The sequence below is a fragment of the Taudactylus pleione genome, unplaced genomic scaffold (assembly GCF_031769625.1).
Source record: "Taudactylus pleione unplaced genomic scaffold, aTauple2 ptg000087l, whole genome shotgun sequence".
Classification (NCBI taxonomy): Eukaryota; Metazoa; Chordata; class Amphibia; order Anura; family Myobatrachidae; genus Taudactylus; species Taudactylus pleione.
Genome location: NW_028284489.1, coordinates 8,654,119 through 8,670,139, shown reverse-complemented (window position 1 = coordinate 8,670,139; position 16,021 = coordinate 8,654,119). Strand labels below are relative to the sequence as shown.

Genomic DNA, 16,021 nt, shown 5'->3' with positions numbered 1-16,021 from the left:
TCCTCAAGAGCTACCAACAGTTCACGTTTTCCAGGTCACCCAGCAGGTGCACAGGTGTATTCATTACTCACTGACACATTTGAAAAGATCCATAGGTGGAGCTAATTATTTCACTTGTGATTCTGTGAGGAGACCTGGTAGCTCTCGATGACCAGGGTTGGCTACCCCTGGTCTAGATAGACACCAGATTTTAGACAGGCAATAGGTCGACGGGTACAAAAGTTCGACATGAATATGGTTGACGCTTGTTTTTTTATTTTATTTTTTCTAACCCTAATCTTCACCCTAACCCTCCCATTGGTGCCTAACCCTAACCGTCGGGGTAGGTGCCTGGCCCTATCCGTCCGGTAAGTGCCTAACCCTCCCTCCTGGTGCCTAACTCTAACCATTGGGGTAAGTGCCTAATCCTCCAGTAGGTGCCTAAACCTAACCCCCCCAAAAAATGTCGACCCATTTTGTCGTCGACAATTTGCATATTGACCTTTTAACCCACTTGTACCAGTCGAACGTCTTACATGTTGACATTTAGCGTGTCGACCTTTTGACCCTGTCGACCTATTGCCTGTCTAACATCTGGTGTCTATCAAGACATTGTCTACCTTTTTACTGTAGATCTTTAGACCGGATATCATAGCAGGAAGGTTTTATAAATTCAACGATTGTTGTGCTAGTTTATAGTACAGATGCTGATTGGACAAACATAGTTTTAAACTAGCATAGTATGCTATGTACTTGTTGCCAGGGCATGTGGTGTATAGATGGAAGGGTTTGTTTTATGGCATGTTGGAGCCGTGACATAGTGCCTATACAGTTCTGTTTGCTGGGGGTTATATTTTAATGTTCCAATGTAATCTCTTTCCAACAATTGTTTAAGAATCAGCTACTGAATCCAGGTTATTTAAATCATCTTTTACTAACTAAAGGACAACTGGTTAAAAACAATAATAGATATGTTTTCTCTCTCTCTCTCTCTCTCTCTCTCTCTCTCGTAACTGGTGCTGTGGGAAGAGTCACAAAATAAGATTTCTGAATTAATGCACTGTAATTAGATATTTAAATATGCTACCAAAGACACTTCTTAAATAGGGGGTTGATAGAGAGCATCCTGTATCTGTTAAAAGTAGTAAAAGTTTAAGGGTTTTAATAGCCCTCAAAAGCGGTCCAAGTTATTTTTTTTTATTTAAAGTGGCTGTCTGGTGATTTGATTTTTCTCCAGGAAATGCACTTTTGTAGTTTTTGCCACCCTGACCTCCGCTCCTCAAGGTATCCTGCTGTATTACTTGCCTGTGTGATCATTCACAAAAAAAGGGGAATGGCGGTTCTAATTGCTAGTCATTTACAATTGGTACCGGAATCGGTATACAGAGATAAGAGGGGTAGGTTTATTATTCTAGTAGGTATGTTAAATAATACCCTGGTTACATTGATTTACATTTGGGGCATAAATATTAACCAATCTTTTTTTCTTTTTTTTTGCTGATCCTGATTCAATAATTTCTCATTATTGTAAGGGGGAGGTCATTTTAGCATTGGATTTCAATACAGTCCTTCATCAAAATATGACAGATCCCACCCATTGCCTCCTTCACTGACCTATATTGGAGAACGTAATTCTAAAGCCCTACTATCCTTACTTAAAAACCATTTACTGTTTGACACCTGGTGGGTGCAAGACCTTTTTGCTAAAGATTATACGTTCTTCTCCCAAGTGCATAAAATTTATACTAGAATTGATATGATTTTTGTTGGTCAAGCCATGACTCCTCATGTTAATGGGGTTAATATACATCCCATCACATGATCTGACCACGCCCCAATTTCCTCTACTTTGTCGGGTCTTTCCCCTATTTCTCTTCCTCCTTCCTGCTGCCTAAATGATTCTCTTTTACAAAACAATGATGTTTTAGTACTGATTTCCCAGTTACTTAAAGATTATTTTTCCATAAATCAAACCTCTGATATTAAAGATATGACTTTGCGGGAAGCCCACAAAGCAGTTGTTCGTAGTCATTTTATTCAAATAGCTTACAGAATTAAACGACGAAGTACCCAAGCCATCTTAGATCTAGCCACACAGGTCCACCAACTAGAATTAAAACACAAATCTACTCTTATTCAATCCGGCCTAGATCAGTTTATTAAAATTCGAGGAGAACTTAATATGTTATTGTCTCATAAAACAGAATTCTGCCTCCGTCGTTTAAGTCAGAGTTATTATGAAAAGGGGGATAAAGCCGACAAGCTACTAGCCTGGAAATTACGAGCTAAAGTTTCAACTAAAAATATTTTGTCAATCAAAACTGGAGTGGGAGATTTAACACAGGTATACATTCGGGAATCCCGACAGCCGGCTTCCTGACTGCTTTATCACGGTGTGGGATAAATGACCGGCGTCTATATCTAGACGCCTGTCATTTCCCCGACGCCGGGAGCCCGGCATCCCGATCAAAGGGATGCCGGGCGCCGCGAGCGGACAGCCGCAGGGGGGGGGGGTTAGGTTTAGGGCACCCAGGGGGGGACTTGGGGTTAGGCACCCCCCCGGGAGGGTTAGGTACCCCCGGGGGAAACTTAGGGTTAGGCACCCCCCCCCCCCGGGGGACTTAGGTTTAGGCAGTGGGGAAGGGGGGGGGTTAGGGTGTTAGGTTAGTTTATACTTTAGCGACGATCGGGTTTTCCAGCGCTGTCGGGCTTCCGCTGCCGGGAACTCTGCTTTTGCAGCCGGCGGTATTTCATACCGATTCCTTAACACGCGACCCCGGGAAGATAGTGAAGGAATTTGAAATTTTTTATCAAAATTTGTATAACTCTAACCACAACTCTGTTCCATCTCCTTCTTTAGATAAAGACATTGATTCTTTCTTGGCAAAGTGCCATCTCCCTAAATTAAACCGCTCTAAGGTTGCTCAATTAAGCGCAGATATTTCTGTAGAAGAATTAGTGGAGACGTTAAAAGCTTAAAAATCTGGTAAAGCCCCTGGTCAAGACGGCTTCTCCCTACTGTATTATAAGAAATTTAAATCTATTTTAATTCTCCATTTGTGTAGACTTTTTAATGGATTTCTTAAGGGGGAGACTATCTTCTTGTATTTTGAGGCTAGAATTGTTGTTATACATAAACCTGGGAAGGATCCTAATGTTTGCTCAGGTTATAGGCCTTCATCCCTTCTCAATAATGATATAAAGTTCTCCAAAATTTTGGCGGCTAGACTAGGGGAGGTACTTCCACAGCTTGTCCACCCTGATCATGTGGGTTTCATCCCGGGCCGACAAGCCCGGGATAATACAAGAACAGCAGTTGATCTTATCCATATTATAAATAAAAGAAAGCTGCCTTCTCTGCTTCTTTCACTAGATGCGGAGAAGGCATTCGATAAAATTTTCTGGCCTTTTATGTTTGCTACTCTTTGGAGTTTTGGTTTGGGAGGTAACCTTCTCAGAGGTATAGGGACCTTGTATTCCAACCCGACAGCGAGGGTTCGAGTAAATGGAAGGGATTCTGATCTCTTTGGAATTGGTAATGGCACCAGGCAAGGCTGTCCCCTTTCCCCTTTAATCTTTGCCTTAACTGTAGAATCTCTTGTTTGTTTAATACGGTCTTCCCCTGATATTAAAGGGATTCAAGTTGGTGAGAGGGAATATAAAATGTCACTCTTCGCGGGTGATGTATTACTCTCACTTTCTTCCCCTCACATTTCTGTCCCTATTCTTTTTCAAACTTTATCCTCTTCTTCTACCCTGGCTGCTTACCGAATTAATTATTCTAAATCGGAGGTCCTCCCCTTACATGTATCCCCAGACACCAGTTAACTCGTACAGGGCTTGACAAACTTTTCTAAAATTTAAGAGCCAGGATGAATTTGTAGGAGCCAGATCACTGCGAACCCCCCCTAAAAAAAAAAAATGACAGGAGTGAGTGAGGAGCACAGCTCTGGGTGTTATGCAACAGTTATACACACTATACTAGTCCACAAAATGGTCACAGTTGAATAGATACAGTAAAATGGAGTCCCCCTCACTGCTCTGCACAGCTCCCCTGCTCCACCCCCCATCCTCCAGTAATAACGGACCACATTTCACATAAAACAACGGTGCCAGAAAGTACAGCAAAACCCCCCTCCCCTCATGATCACACCACTATCCCTCTGAAGCCGCTCCGCAATCCCTGGCCACACATAGACCCTACTACCGGAGAGCTTTATGCAGCCGGAGATAGGAGACAGTAGACAGCCAGAACATACAGGAGGATCAGCGTCGACTGGGACATACAACAGGGATCAGAGCAGGCCAGGATGGAGAGGAGTCGTCAGTGCAGGCCGGGTCAGACACAGGCACAGCAGTCACCGCAGACGACACTCAGCACATGCACTCCTGTGCATGATATGAACCCCGCCATACTATAGGCACGAATCTCCGCCAGACCTGATGAGGATCTGCATCCTCCCTCACTGCAAAATCTGGTAGCCATGGCGACCTGGCCCCTGGGATTTCTTGAGCCCTGAACTAGTAGAACATAATTTTCAATTTGCTTGGCGTTCCAAAAAGATAAAATACCTTGGAATTTACATCACTAGTTCATATAGTTCTCTCTACAAGGATAATTTCCCATCCCTTTTTGCTAATATAGAATCCGATTTTAAAACCTGGAGGGGTCAGATAACTTCTTGGTTTGTCAGGATGACTGCAGTTAAAATGAATGTTTTACCCAGAATTATTTATCTTATGCAGACTATACCAGTAAGAATTCCTAATGAGGTTCTGAGTCGTGTGCAAGGGGCAATAATTAAATTTATCTGGCTTGGTAAGCCACCTAGAGTGAAATTCTCTACTCTTATAAGGAGTTCCCTAGAAGGTGGACGTGGGCTCCCTGATTACCTAAATGAGTAGCAAAATAATACTTTCGCACAAGCACTTACCTGGTTTACACCTACAAGTAATCTACCATGGGTACACATTGAAACTGCTGAATCCTCATTGTATTCTCTGTCCTCCATTCTCACTCCCTCTATTCCTAAACAAAGTGCTCTGGGGCTTGGTCCAACTACTAAACTGACCCGATCTATATGGCTTTTATGTATTAGGCAATTTGACCTTTCATCTTATCCATCCCCCCCTGACTCCCATCTGGGATAACCCGGATTTTCTTCCTGGATTATATACCAATCGGTCACACTCGTGGTATAATCTACCATCATGTCCTAGGTTTCTGTATGATTTTATACAGGGCAGTACCTTGTATTCACTGGAGGAGTTGGTAAAGAAATATCAAATTCCTCGCCCAATTCTCTATGAGTACTTTCAAATTAGATAATTTCTTAATTCTTTCTCTAAAGATTCTATTTGTAGACCACTTACGCTTCTTGAGAGGCTTTGTTATTATACACCTACGAAACGGTTTTTCTATTTTATGCCGCCTACTCTGTTCCTCAGTTTCTGCAGATACACTTTCCCATGAAGTGTAATGGAAAAAGGATTTGGGCCCTCCTCCTAGTGAGGAATCATGGGAAATCATTAGAAGTAATGTGGCAAAATCTTCTATCTCCAACCTGATAAAAGAAAACTCTTATAAAATTTATATATTTATTATAATGGTATTTGGTTCCCACCAGATTGTGTAAGATTTTCCCATCCTCTTCCCCGTGGAGTTGGCGGGAATTGTGGTCTGCGGGGGGATTTTATACATATCTGGTGGTCGTGTCCCAAAATTATTCATTACTGGAATGCGATAAAATCCCTATTAAATAATGTATTTCAAACCTCGGCCCCTTTAAGCCCATGGACTGCCCTATTGGGACTTCCTGTCTCTGGGCTAAATTCCTTCTCAAACAAACTAGTTTTTCAAATTTTACATGCAGCAAGGTGTAGTTTGGCCAAGTCTTGGAAACAACCTTCCACACCCGCTATGCATTTAGTGCATTCCAAGATTTGGTTTATTGCTAATATGGAGAAAGTTTACTTTTGGTGTTATGGATCAGTCAGATAAATTTAATAAGATCTGGGACCCATGGTTTAATTACGCAACCACTACTGTCCCTAGGATCTGCCTCCTTGTCTAACTAAATACTATATATAATGGAAAAAAAAAGCTATGTTGATATGTGTTTAAGTTGGGTTCTAATGCGACATTATTATACGATGCCCCCCCCCCCCCCCTGATTTTGTTTGTTTGTCTTGATTTTTTTTCTTTTTTTCTGTTTATTCAAACCTGATATGAAAATGTAAGGTGCGCATATATATATATATATATATATATATATATATATATATATATATAATATGTTGTTTGATATATTATGTTTTTGATATCTTTAACACTTTGTCGATAATATTGTATTCTCGTTTTCTCTGAATAAAAATTATGGTAAAAAAAAAAAAATAGTAATAGTTTCCCCGTTATTGTCTGTGGGATCGCAGTACCAACTGCAATAGACACATACACCAATATACCGCCAGCATTCAGGGGTAAAAATTATTCCTCAGGAAATATTTCCAAGAACTGAGTTTCGACACTGGGATCTCTGGAGCTGACACACTGTAGCCTCAGTTTCCTGTTCTTAGATGACAGTTAAGCTTTGTGTAGTCTTCTGCTGTTGGTTCGACATGCTGTGCATTCATGAAAGCTCTGCTTTATTTCGCTGTTGTAATGCATGTTTTACTGAGTTGCTGGTGTCTTCGTGTCATCTTAAACCAATCTGGACATTCTCCTGATCCTTCATTATAGAGGATGGTTCTGTGAGCAAACATTTCCTTGTTAAACTATAGAGTAGTGGTTCTCAAATCCTGTCCTCGGGACAGAGCATGTTTTCCATATCTCCTTGATGGAACACAGGCGTATTCATTACTGACTGACACATTTTGAAAGATCCACTGTTGGTTCTAATTATTTCACTTGTGGTTTTGTGAGGAGACCTGGAAAACATGCACTGTTAAGCTGGGTACACACTAAACAGATATATCTGCAGATCGAGTGATCTGCAGAAATATCTGCAGATGATGGTTGTTCGTACATACCAAACAACCATCATCTGTGTTCAGTGTGTAGGAGGGGGCGGGTCCGCTCCCCTACCCGCAGCTGCTGCTGCATGTGTACAGGCGGTCTGCAGACAGCCTGTACACACCTGCCAATGAACAGTATATATCTGCAGATACACAAGTCCATCGGCTGTGCAGCACAGCCAATGCTATATGTCTGTGAACAACGTCTATATCTACTGCCCGTCGGGTGCACACTGGCCGACGGGCAGTAGATATATTGGGCGATCAAGTGTGGCTTTTAGTGTGTCCAGAGGACTGGAATTGAGAAGTCCCCTGAGATAAGCTATTTCCAGGATAGTCATATCACCCTGTCTAGCACCAACAATCATTCCACAGTTAGTCACTTAAATCACATTTTTTCCCCATTCTTGTGTTTGGTCTGAATAGAAACTCTTGACCATGTCTACATGATTTTCTGGTTGTATATTTGCATTAACAAGCAGGTCTGTCTAATAAATTGTATGTATTATATATTTATTACTGTGTCAAATTAATTTTTTATTCTTACAGACTCCCTTCCAGTCTTCTGGATTAGATACAAGTAGAACAACTCGGCATCATGGTCTTGTTGACAGAGTATATCGAGATCGAAATCGCCTTGGATCCCCCCATAGGAGGCCTTTGTCAGTAGACAAACATGGACGACAAATATCCTTACTAAAAATGTTACTGAAATGTTAAAGCATACTTTTTGGCTGCCCCCTCCGGGAGGGGGTAGCTAGGTCGGCTCTCTACCTACAGCAGGGGGTTGTGGTGGCTCAATTGTGTCATTGTGGCTTCGCCCCCGCAATGCAGAGCCAATAATACAGGCACTGTAAAGCGGGGGGCAGGGCTACAATGTCACTCCCACTTTTGCACAGTAAGTGGGCGGTCACAGGGGGGAGTGTGGACGGCAACGAGGGGTGCGGGCTGGCGGCTGCTGATTCCGGGAGACTTGCCTAGTCTTCCAGGTGGTCGGAAGCGCAACCTGATTTTCGGGAGGTCCCCAACCATTTCGGGAGAGTAGGTAAGTATGTGTTAAAGGCAATTAGAGCACTCACTATAAAGATTCACGTTTTAGACTTTCTTTTTTTTATGAATGTGTGCTAGTTTTAAATCATGTTAGTTCCACTATTTGTTACTTATTAAGAGGAAGGAAACCCCATAACCCAATTACATGTTCTGATAAGAGCATCCCCCTCCCTATTTTGCCATTACCACCTACTGATAGGTGCTACTAAAAGGAAAAGCTAATCTGAATGCTACTATACTTTCAAAGTCGGTATGATTGTATTAGAATAATTGTTAAGCTGCATACACACGGTACGATCTTTACCACCACCAACAAGAAAGATATCTTTCAAAGATATATCTTTCAGTGAAGTCATCCTGCCACATCTCTGAACAGGCAAAGTTGACGATATCGTGTAAGTTGGCCTGCATGTACAGACGATCATAGATATAGTTATCGTTTATGCGGGAACGCGCATTGTTGATCATTCACTGCATAAAAATGAACAATATATATCGTTTAACTTTTTCGTTCATAGATATTGTACCGTGTGTACGCTCCTAGGCTGTGAATTATTCTATATTAAAAGTTACAATATTAAAATGGATTAATCCTTTTAATTACTATGTTTTTGATCAACACTCTAATACATTTGGGAATATCTATGAATGTACAGACTAAGTGCTGTAACCCATGGCAACCAATCAGATCTTTAAGATTCCCTAAGGAGGAGGAGCTATGTAAAGGTATGTTTTTCCTTCTCCTTGTTTCATTGGGTTAGGCTTACAAAATGTCTTTCTCCTTTCACAGTATAGCTGATGTCTTTCTCACATCAAAGCTTTCAATTTGTAAGAAGTGTATTTTTATTATTGCTAATCACCTTTTTATACTGTTCTGATGGACAGCACCACTGTCGTTATTTACTCTCCTTCAGTTGCTAATCATTACATAATGGGGATATCCCTCTCTGGTGACCCCTTTCCTTTGTGCTGGGAACCTCTAACGTGTAAAGCTTGTGACAGTGAGGTGTAACATTGCCTCCTGACATCTTTGTTATGCTGTGATGCTACTTCAGTCTCCAGTCACAATCATGCTTAAAACTGTTGATGCTTTTCTTGACATCAGGTTATGAATACCCTTTTTTTTTTTTATCAGAATGGAGCTCGGAGCAGGTCCTATTCTTGTTCAATTGTAGTACAGGTTGAGTTTCCCATATCCGAAATGCTTGGGACCAGAAGTATTTTGGAATATTTGCATACCATAATGAGATATTTTGGGAATGGGACCCAAGTCTAAACACAAAATGCATTTGTTTCACATATACCTTATACACACAGCCTGAAGGTTATTTTATACAATATTTTTAATACTTTTGTGCCTCAGAAAGCAAAGGTGTCACTATCTCAGTCACGCTAAAACAATTGTCTTTCAGAATATTTGAATATGGGAGACTCGACCTGTAGTAATGTTTAATGTAAATAAAAACTGTAGTCATGTTTAACATGAATGATAAATATTTCATTGCGAAAAGTGGACATACTTTTAATTATATTTCCTAAATGTTTCTAATGGTGCATATACACGGTCAGATTTGTCAAATGAACGATTTCATCAACGATGAACGATTGAATGATTTCTGACAGTATTAAAATGACTTAAATTGCTAAAATCTGACCGCAAACACATCAGATTTCAGAGATAGTTATCTGACATGCGGGAACGCGCATCGTTCGTCGATGCATGCCCCACATGTCAAAGATATGAACGATTGAATGATTTTTACAATTGTTATCGTTCATATCTGAAACAAAATCTGACCGTGTGTATGCAGCATAAGGCATATACAGCCCCCGAGCCAAGGGTAATCCAGAAGACCGTTTGTGCATTCCCGTCGAGCAGTTCATTTACCCTCTTCCTGTTATGGTTGTTTTTTGCAATGTGGTATTGTCCATTAAATCAGGTGTATGGTGATGTGAGAAAGTGGTGTGAATTGTTCAATAATGGACAAACAAACATGCATGATGAAGATCGACCGGACACCCATATTTTGGGTGGGAGGTTTTCGATCATACACCCTATAGTCCGAACGGTATGCAATCGGGAAGCCGACTGACATTATACCGACAACCGGCTTCCCGACTGTCATATCCCGGCGAGGGTGAAATGACCGGTGTCTAGATGTATATGCCACTCATTTTACCGACGCCGGGAGACCGGTGCCCCGCATCCTGATCGAAGAGATGCCGGGGGGGGAGGGTTAGGTTTAGGGCTCCCGGTGGGGACTTAGGGTTAGGCACCCCCCCGGGAGTTTAGGGTTAGGCTGGGGGGAGGGAGGAGGAGGGTTAGGCACACTCGGGGGGACTTAGGGTTAGGTACCTCCTCAGGGGACTTAGGTTTAGGCGATGGGGGGTTAGGGTTAGGCACCCCTAAGGATGGTTAGGGGGTTAGGTTAGTTCATACTTACCTAGGGACGATCGGTATTTTCAGCCGTGTCAGCCTGCCGCTGACGGGATTTGTATGTATTCCGTCAGGACCTTTCTCCAATCGAGTTTCATCTTTTCACTAAGCTCAGAGTTCCTTGATGGAAAACGATTTGGAAGTGATGATGAGTTGAAGCTTGCCGTCAACAACTGGTTTAGTAGACTGGAGGCAGCTGAGTACAAAAAGGGATTCTAATTTGGGGGTATACACTTGGCTGACCGATTTGGTAAGTATATGACTGTGCATACACTCTTACCAATTGGCCTGAGAAGTAGCAGTGTTGAAGTTGTTTTAACTGCTTCCTGTAGCCAGCAAGCATATGGGCCAGTTCAGGACCGCCATCAGAAATTGTGGGGCCTGGGAGTGACAAAGTAGGCAGGGGACCCCCCCAACCCACCTATTTTTCAGGTATTTATAAGTTACTGTCTGAGTGCCTGCTCAGGTCTCTTTCCTACTCCCTTCTCCCTGGTTTTTTAAGTCTCATATGTCATGACTTATCTCCTGTATTGAACAAGGGGCCAGGCGGGGGTGGAAGATGCAGTTTGGAGCGGGCCCTCTTTTTACTCAGTGGGGTAGTGCAGGCCGGCGGGCAGTAGACGCGGACTCCCCCTTTCACTCAAGGGGCTAGTGTGGGACTCAGCCGCGGGTCGGAGCGGGCGGTACTGGATAGGAGCAGCCCTCCCCCTTTTTGCCAGTGTCTGGGCCCGGTACTCCTGTCCCGGCAGACCCCCTCTGCTGGCAGCCCTTGGTCAGTTGGTTGTGTGTTCACACTTGCAGATGGGAACGATGATATAGCTGCAAGATATATTGCATTTGCCATCCTGCACGACCGACACAATATATATAACTAACTATTTGTACTTCAGGGTCCATAGGGTATCCACAGGATACCTTGGGGTTATAGGTGATGACGTCAGGCATCGGGCACCATAGAGTTATGTTTTCAGCCTCCCAGGATGCACTAGGGTCCCCCTCCTATTCCCCGCCCCCGAGCCATCTCAGTTTCGTGTGGTGCCCGGCTGGAGTCGGATGCACCTGCTAGAGGGGGGCTTAGAAGAGCCCCTGAAGTTTTCTTCATTGCAGCTGTGGCTGCACATCTGGATGTACAGCATGGACAGTCAATACTGACGTCCATGCTGTCTTCCCTACACCCCCGCCGGTACCAGAACACCGGTACCGATCCGGGGATGCTGGGTAAGCATCTGGGGTCACTGCAGATGTTTCGGACCGTGGCCGGATCTAAGGGGGACAAAGGTAAGCAGCAGGGGTCCCGTGGTGGGACCCTGCTGAACATGGTCCAAAAGTCCCCATGCAGGGGGCTCCCTGGGGACTGGCTGCAGCATGGAGCCAGGTATTAAGCTGCGCTTCCACTACCCCCCTGGGACAGCGGACCGCTGCGGTGTCCCAGGGGTTAAATGCATGCCAGGGGAGCGCGCCTTCCCTGTCTCACAGCCGGCGCCTCCCCCGCTGCACACAGCCCTCTCTGCACACGCCGACTGGCCCTGTGGCAGCGCTCCTCCCCCAGGCCAGCCTCCTCTATGCTCCTCGGTGGCCATCTTCTGAACGCATGGTGAACACTGTTGGAAGGCTGAGATCGGAGGCATCGTGGTCTGGGGACCCCTGCATACCTCTCCTCCGCTTGGTCAGGTCTGTGTATGCAGCGCTGTGTCCTACCAGACTCTGTGTCTGTGTAGTTGAGTATCAGCACTGATAGTGCAGGAATTGATTTTTCTTTGCATTGTATGTGACTGTGCTAGCGCTGCTGCCTGTACTTTTACTTTCATACTGTCAGACTTATCACTGTCCCTGTTCTTTCTGCTAAAGCCCTTGCGGTGCGGTGCTGCAGGGTGGTCTCTCGCTATACTAAATAAGTATTGTGAGAGGGGTCACATACTTTCCACCATCATGTCTGAGTGACTTTCCTCTCCAGCTTCAGTGTACAACGTGTAAAGTACCTGTAGCGGAGGGGGAGGGTAGCGCGGAGGGGCTATGCCGGCAGTGTTTTTTATTGGCGCGGCCAATTACGGTCACAGCACCTTACAACCTTGGTGGGCAGTTAGCTCCGCAGCCCGCGTTCTCACAGATGGGATTGTCCCAGCAATCAGTGGTGTCGTCACCCATGCAGGGTTTCCCGAGGCAATTGATGGTACCCCACAGTCTCCCTATTACCCCTCCCCCGGTCTCTCAGGAGCCTGCGTGGGTTAATTCCCTGACTAGTTCTGTACAGCACTTGTCGGATGTGTTACAAGGGGAGTCTGTGTTGCGGCCACATAAGCGGCCGGTGGCGTCTCTGTCTGCTCCTTATGAGGATGACGAAGTGACGTCTGATGATGGGGAGATTCTAGATCTTTCCGACCAGGAACCTCTCCGTACTAAGGAGGCGGACGCTAGGTCCAAGGTGTATATTCCTGGACTTATTCGGGCAGTCCGCACAGCTTTGGTGATTGAGGACGAAGATCCTCCGGTGTCCAAATGTAAATATGCCTTTTTTAAGGATATTAAGGGTGACGCCACAGTGTTTCCTCTTTCGGGTCAGTTGGTGGACCATTTAGAGGAGGCGTGGAAACAGCCTGGCAAACGATACCAGCCGCAGAGGTGTTTGGCAGTGGCTTATCCGTTAGCGGATAATTATTTTTCTAAGTGGGAATCCCCCTCCACAGGTGGATTCTCATGTGACACGCCTAGTCCCATGCCATCCATGTCTTCCCTTAAGGATACTACGGACCGCAAGGTGGAGATCTGCCTAAAGTCCGTTTATTCCCTTGCGGGGGGGGGGGGCAGCTATGCCGGCTATGGCCATTTGCTGGGTTGCCAGAGCTATGGAGCGCTGGGCTGACACTTTGGAGGCGTCTTTCGATTCCGACTGTTCGGCTGAACAGACAGAGTTGATCGGCAATCTCCGGGATTCGGTCACTTATATCAACAAAGCGGCCTTGGATATCAGTGCCCTGGCGTCTCGCATTTCTTCGGCAGCAGTAGCTGCTCGTCGCACCTTATGGTTGCAATTTTGGAAGGCGGACGCTGATTCCAAAAAGGGCTTGGAAGCGTTGCCTTTTAACGGAGAAGTTCTATTTGGTTCGGACCTGGACAAAATTGTAGCCACAATGGCGGCAGCCAAATCGGCATGTCTTCCGTCTGCTGCAGTTCCTTCCGGTTCAGGTATATCGTCCTTTCGGCCTTATAGGGCCCAGGGTAGGCCTAAAGCACAATCCTTTCCACCGACAGATTGGCCCCAAAAAATCGGCCATGCCCCGGAAGCAGGCCTGAAGTACCAGGCGTCCGGCCCCTAAGCCAGATGACAAGCCTGCGGCCTGACGGTCCGGGCCTCCCTTTGGGGGATCCCAAAGTGGGAGGCCGCCTGCTGCAGTTCGCCCGGTGTTGGTCAGTCACCACGACAGACACTTGGGTTCTCGAGGTGGTTTATCACGGGTACGCCCTCTCCTTCCGGCACAGACCCTCGTCTCGATTCTTCACCACGGGTCTGCCATCAGACCGGAACAAAGCCTTGGAACTGCGGAAGGTTTTGCACAATATGCTCCAGGCTGGAGTTATAGTGCCTGTTCCATTCTCCCAGAGGGGTCAGGGTTTCTATTCCAATCTGTTTTTGGTGCAGAAACCCAATGGGTCGTATCGTCCGATCCTCAACCTCAAAGCACTCAAGTCTTTGCGGGTGCCGAGGTTTCGGATGGAGACCCTACGGTCCATCATTCTGGCGCTGGAACCTGGGGATTACATGGTGTCATTGGATATACAGGACGCTTACCTGCATGTCCCTGTTCTTTTACGCCATCAACAGTTTCTCAGGTTTGCAATCCGCAACGACCACTTTTAGTTACGGGCATTACCTTTTGGGCTGGCGACAGCACCACGTGTATTCACCAAGGTGATGGCGGTTATGGCAGCTTCTCTGCGGCTGCAGGGAGTCCGCATGTTACCGTACTTGGACGACCTTCTGTTGGTGGCAGGATCTCCAGAGCTCCTTCTACGTCATTTGAACCTGACCATTGCGGTACTGCAACGGCACGGCTGGTTGATAAACTGGCAGAAGTCCACCCTGATCCCATCCCAGAGGATTCTGCACCTCGGAGCCTTATTGGACTCCGGACAGCAAAGGATCTTTGTTACGGGGGAAAAGATCTCGGTCTTGCAGTTGAGGGTGCGCAGTTGTCTGCAGAGTCGCCGTGCGTCTCTACACTCGGCGATGAAGTTACTGGGCTCCATGGTCTCAGTATTCGAAATGGTGGAATATGCCCAGTTTCACTCCAGACCTCTGCAGCAGTTGATCCTGTCCAAATGGAATGGACTGCCTCAGACTCTAAAATCACAGACAATGGTGCTCACTCCGGAGGTTCGCCTGTCTCTAACCTGGTGGTTGCAGACGACCCATCTCAACAAGGGTCGTCCGTTCTGGGTGGCGAATTGGGTCCTGTTGACAACGGACGCCAGTCTTCGGGGCTGGGGAGCAGTCTCGGGTCCACACTTGTTCCAGGGCAGGTGGACTCAGGCAGAAGCAGAGCTTCCAATAAACATTTTGGAGCTCCGCGCGGTGTTCAATGCTCTCCAGCAGGCACATTGGGTTCTCCCAAGGTCACCCAGTGCAGGTCCAGTCGGACAACGCTACCACCGTGGCCAACATAAATTGGCAGGGAGGAACCCGAAGTCGGGCGGCTTTCGTAGAGGTGTACCGAATCCTGGTATGGGTGGAGCGCAATCTCCCGGCTATATCAGCAGTATTCATCCCGGGAGTGCTGAACTGGGAGGCGGACTTTCTCAGTCGCCAGGATGTTCATCCGGGGGAATGGTCCCTACACCCGGACGTTTTTCAACTGCTGGTGGACAGGTGGGGTCTTCCAGAGATCGACCTCATGGCGTCTCGGCACAACAACAAGTTGCCGATGTACGGGTCTCGCACAAGAGACGAAAAGGCGTCTCTGGTGGATGCTCTGTCCGTCCGGTGGACGTTCCGGTTTGCTTATCTGTTTCCTCCGTTTTCCCTTCTTCCGCGGGTAATCTGGAAATTCAAACCGGAAGGAGGGATGCTTCTGTTGATAGCTCCCGCAAGGCCCAGACGGTAGGCCCACTAGTTCTCAGACCTTCAGGGTCTGTCAGTGGCCAGTCCTCTGCCGTTGCCGCTACGACCGGACCTTCTGTCACAGGGTCCCTGTCTTTACCCGGACCTGACTCTGCTGTCTTTGACGGCGTGGCTGTTGAGACGGCCATGTTAAGGTCCAGGGGTTTTTCCGGCTATGTAGTGTGAACCGTGATCAGAGCTCTGAAACTGTCTTCCGCAAGAATATACCATCGTGTGTGGCATACGTTTTTCCAGTGGTGTCGGCCGAGAGGTTATGGAGCTCGGGAATTTCGTCTGTCTAGAGTACTAGCCTTCCTACAGGCGGGACTGGACCATGGGCTTCGCCTTGCTTCTTTGAAGGTGCAGGTTTCTACCCTGTCTGTCTGGTTCCATGATGTGCGCACCTTTATGCAAAGTGTTCTGCGAATTCAGCCGCCCTTTGTTCC

At 46.1% G+C, this 16,021-nt stretch overlaps 1 protein-coding gene across 2 annotated transcripts in view; it reads left to right on the top strand.

Annotated features, from left to right (window-relative positions):
* CRTC1 (CREB regulated transcription coactivator 1) overlaps positions 1 to 16,021 on the top strand; it is a 250,519-nt gene that overhangs the window by 77,865 nt on the left and 156,633 nt on the right. For both annotated transcript variants that reach the window (XM_088468969.1, XM_088468968.1), the window contains exon 3: positions 7,543 to 7,680. In XM_088468969.1, coding sequence (XP_088325095.1) covers positions 7,543 to 7,680 — 138 coding nt within the window. The remainder of the gene's footprint in view (positions 1 to 7,542; positions 7,681 to 16,021) is intronic.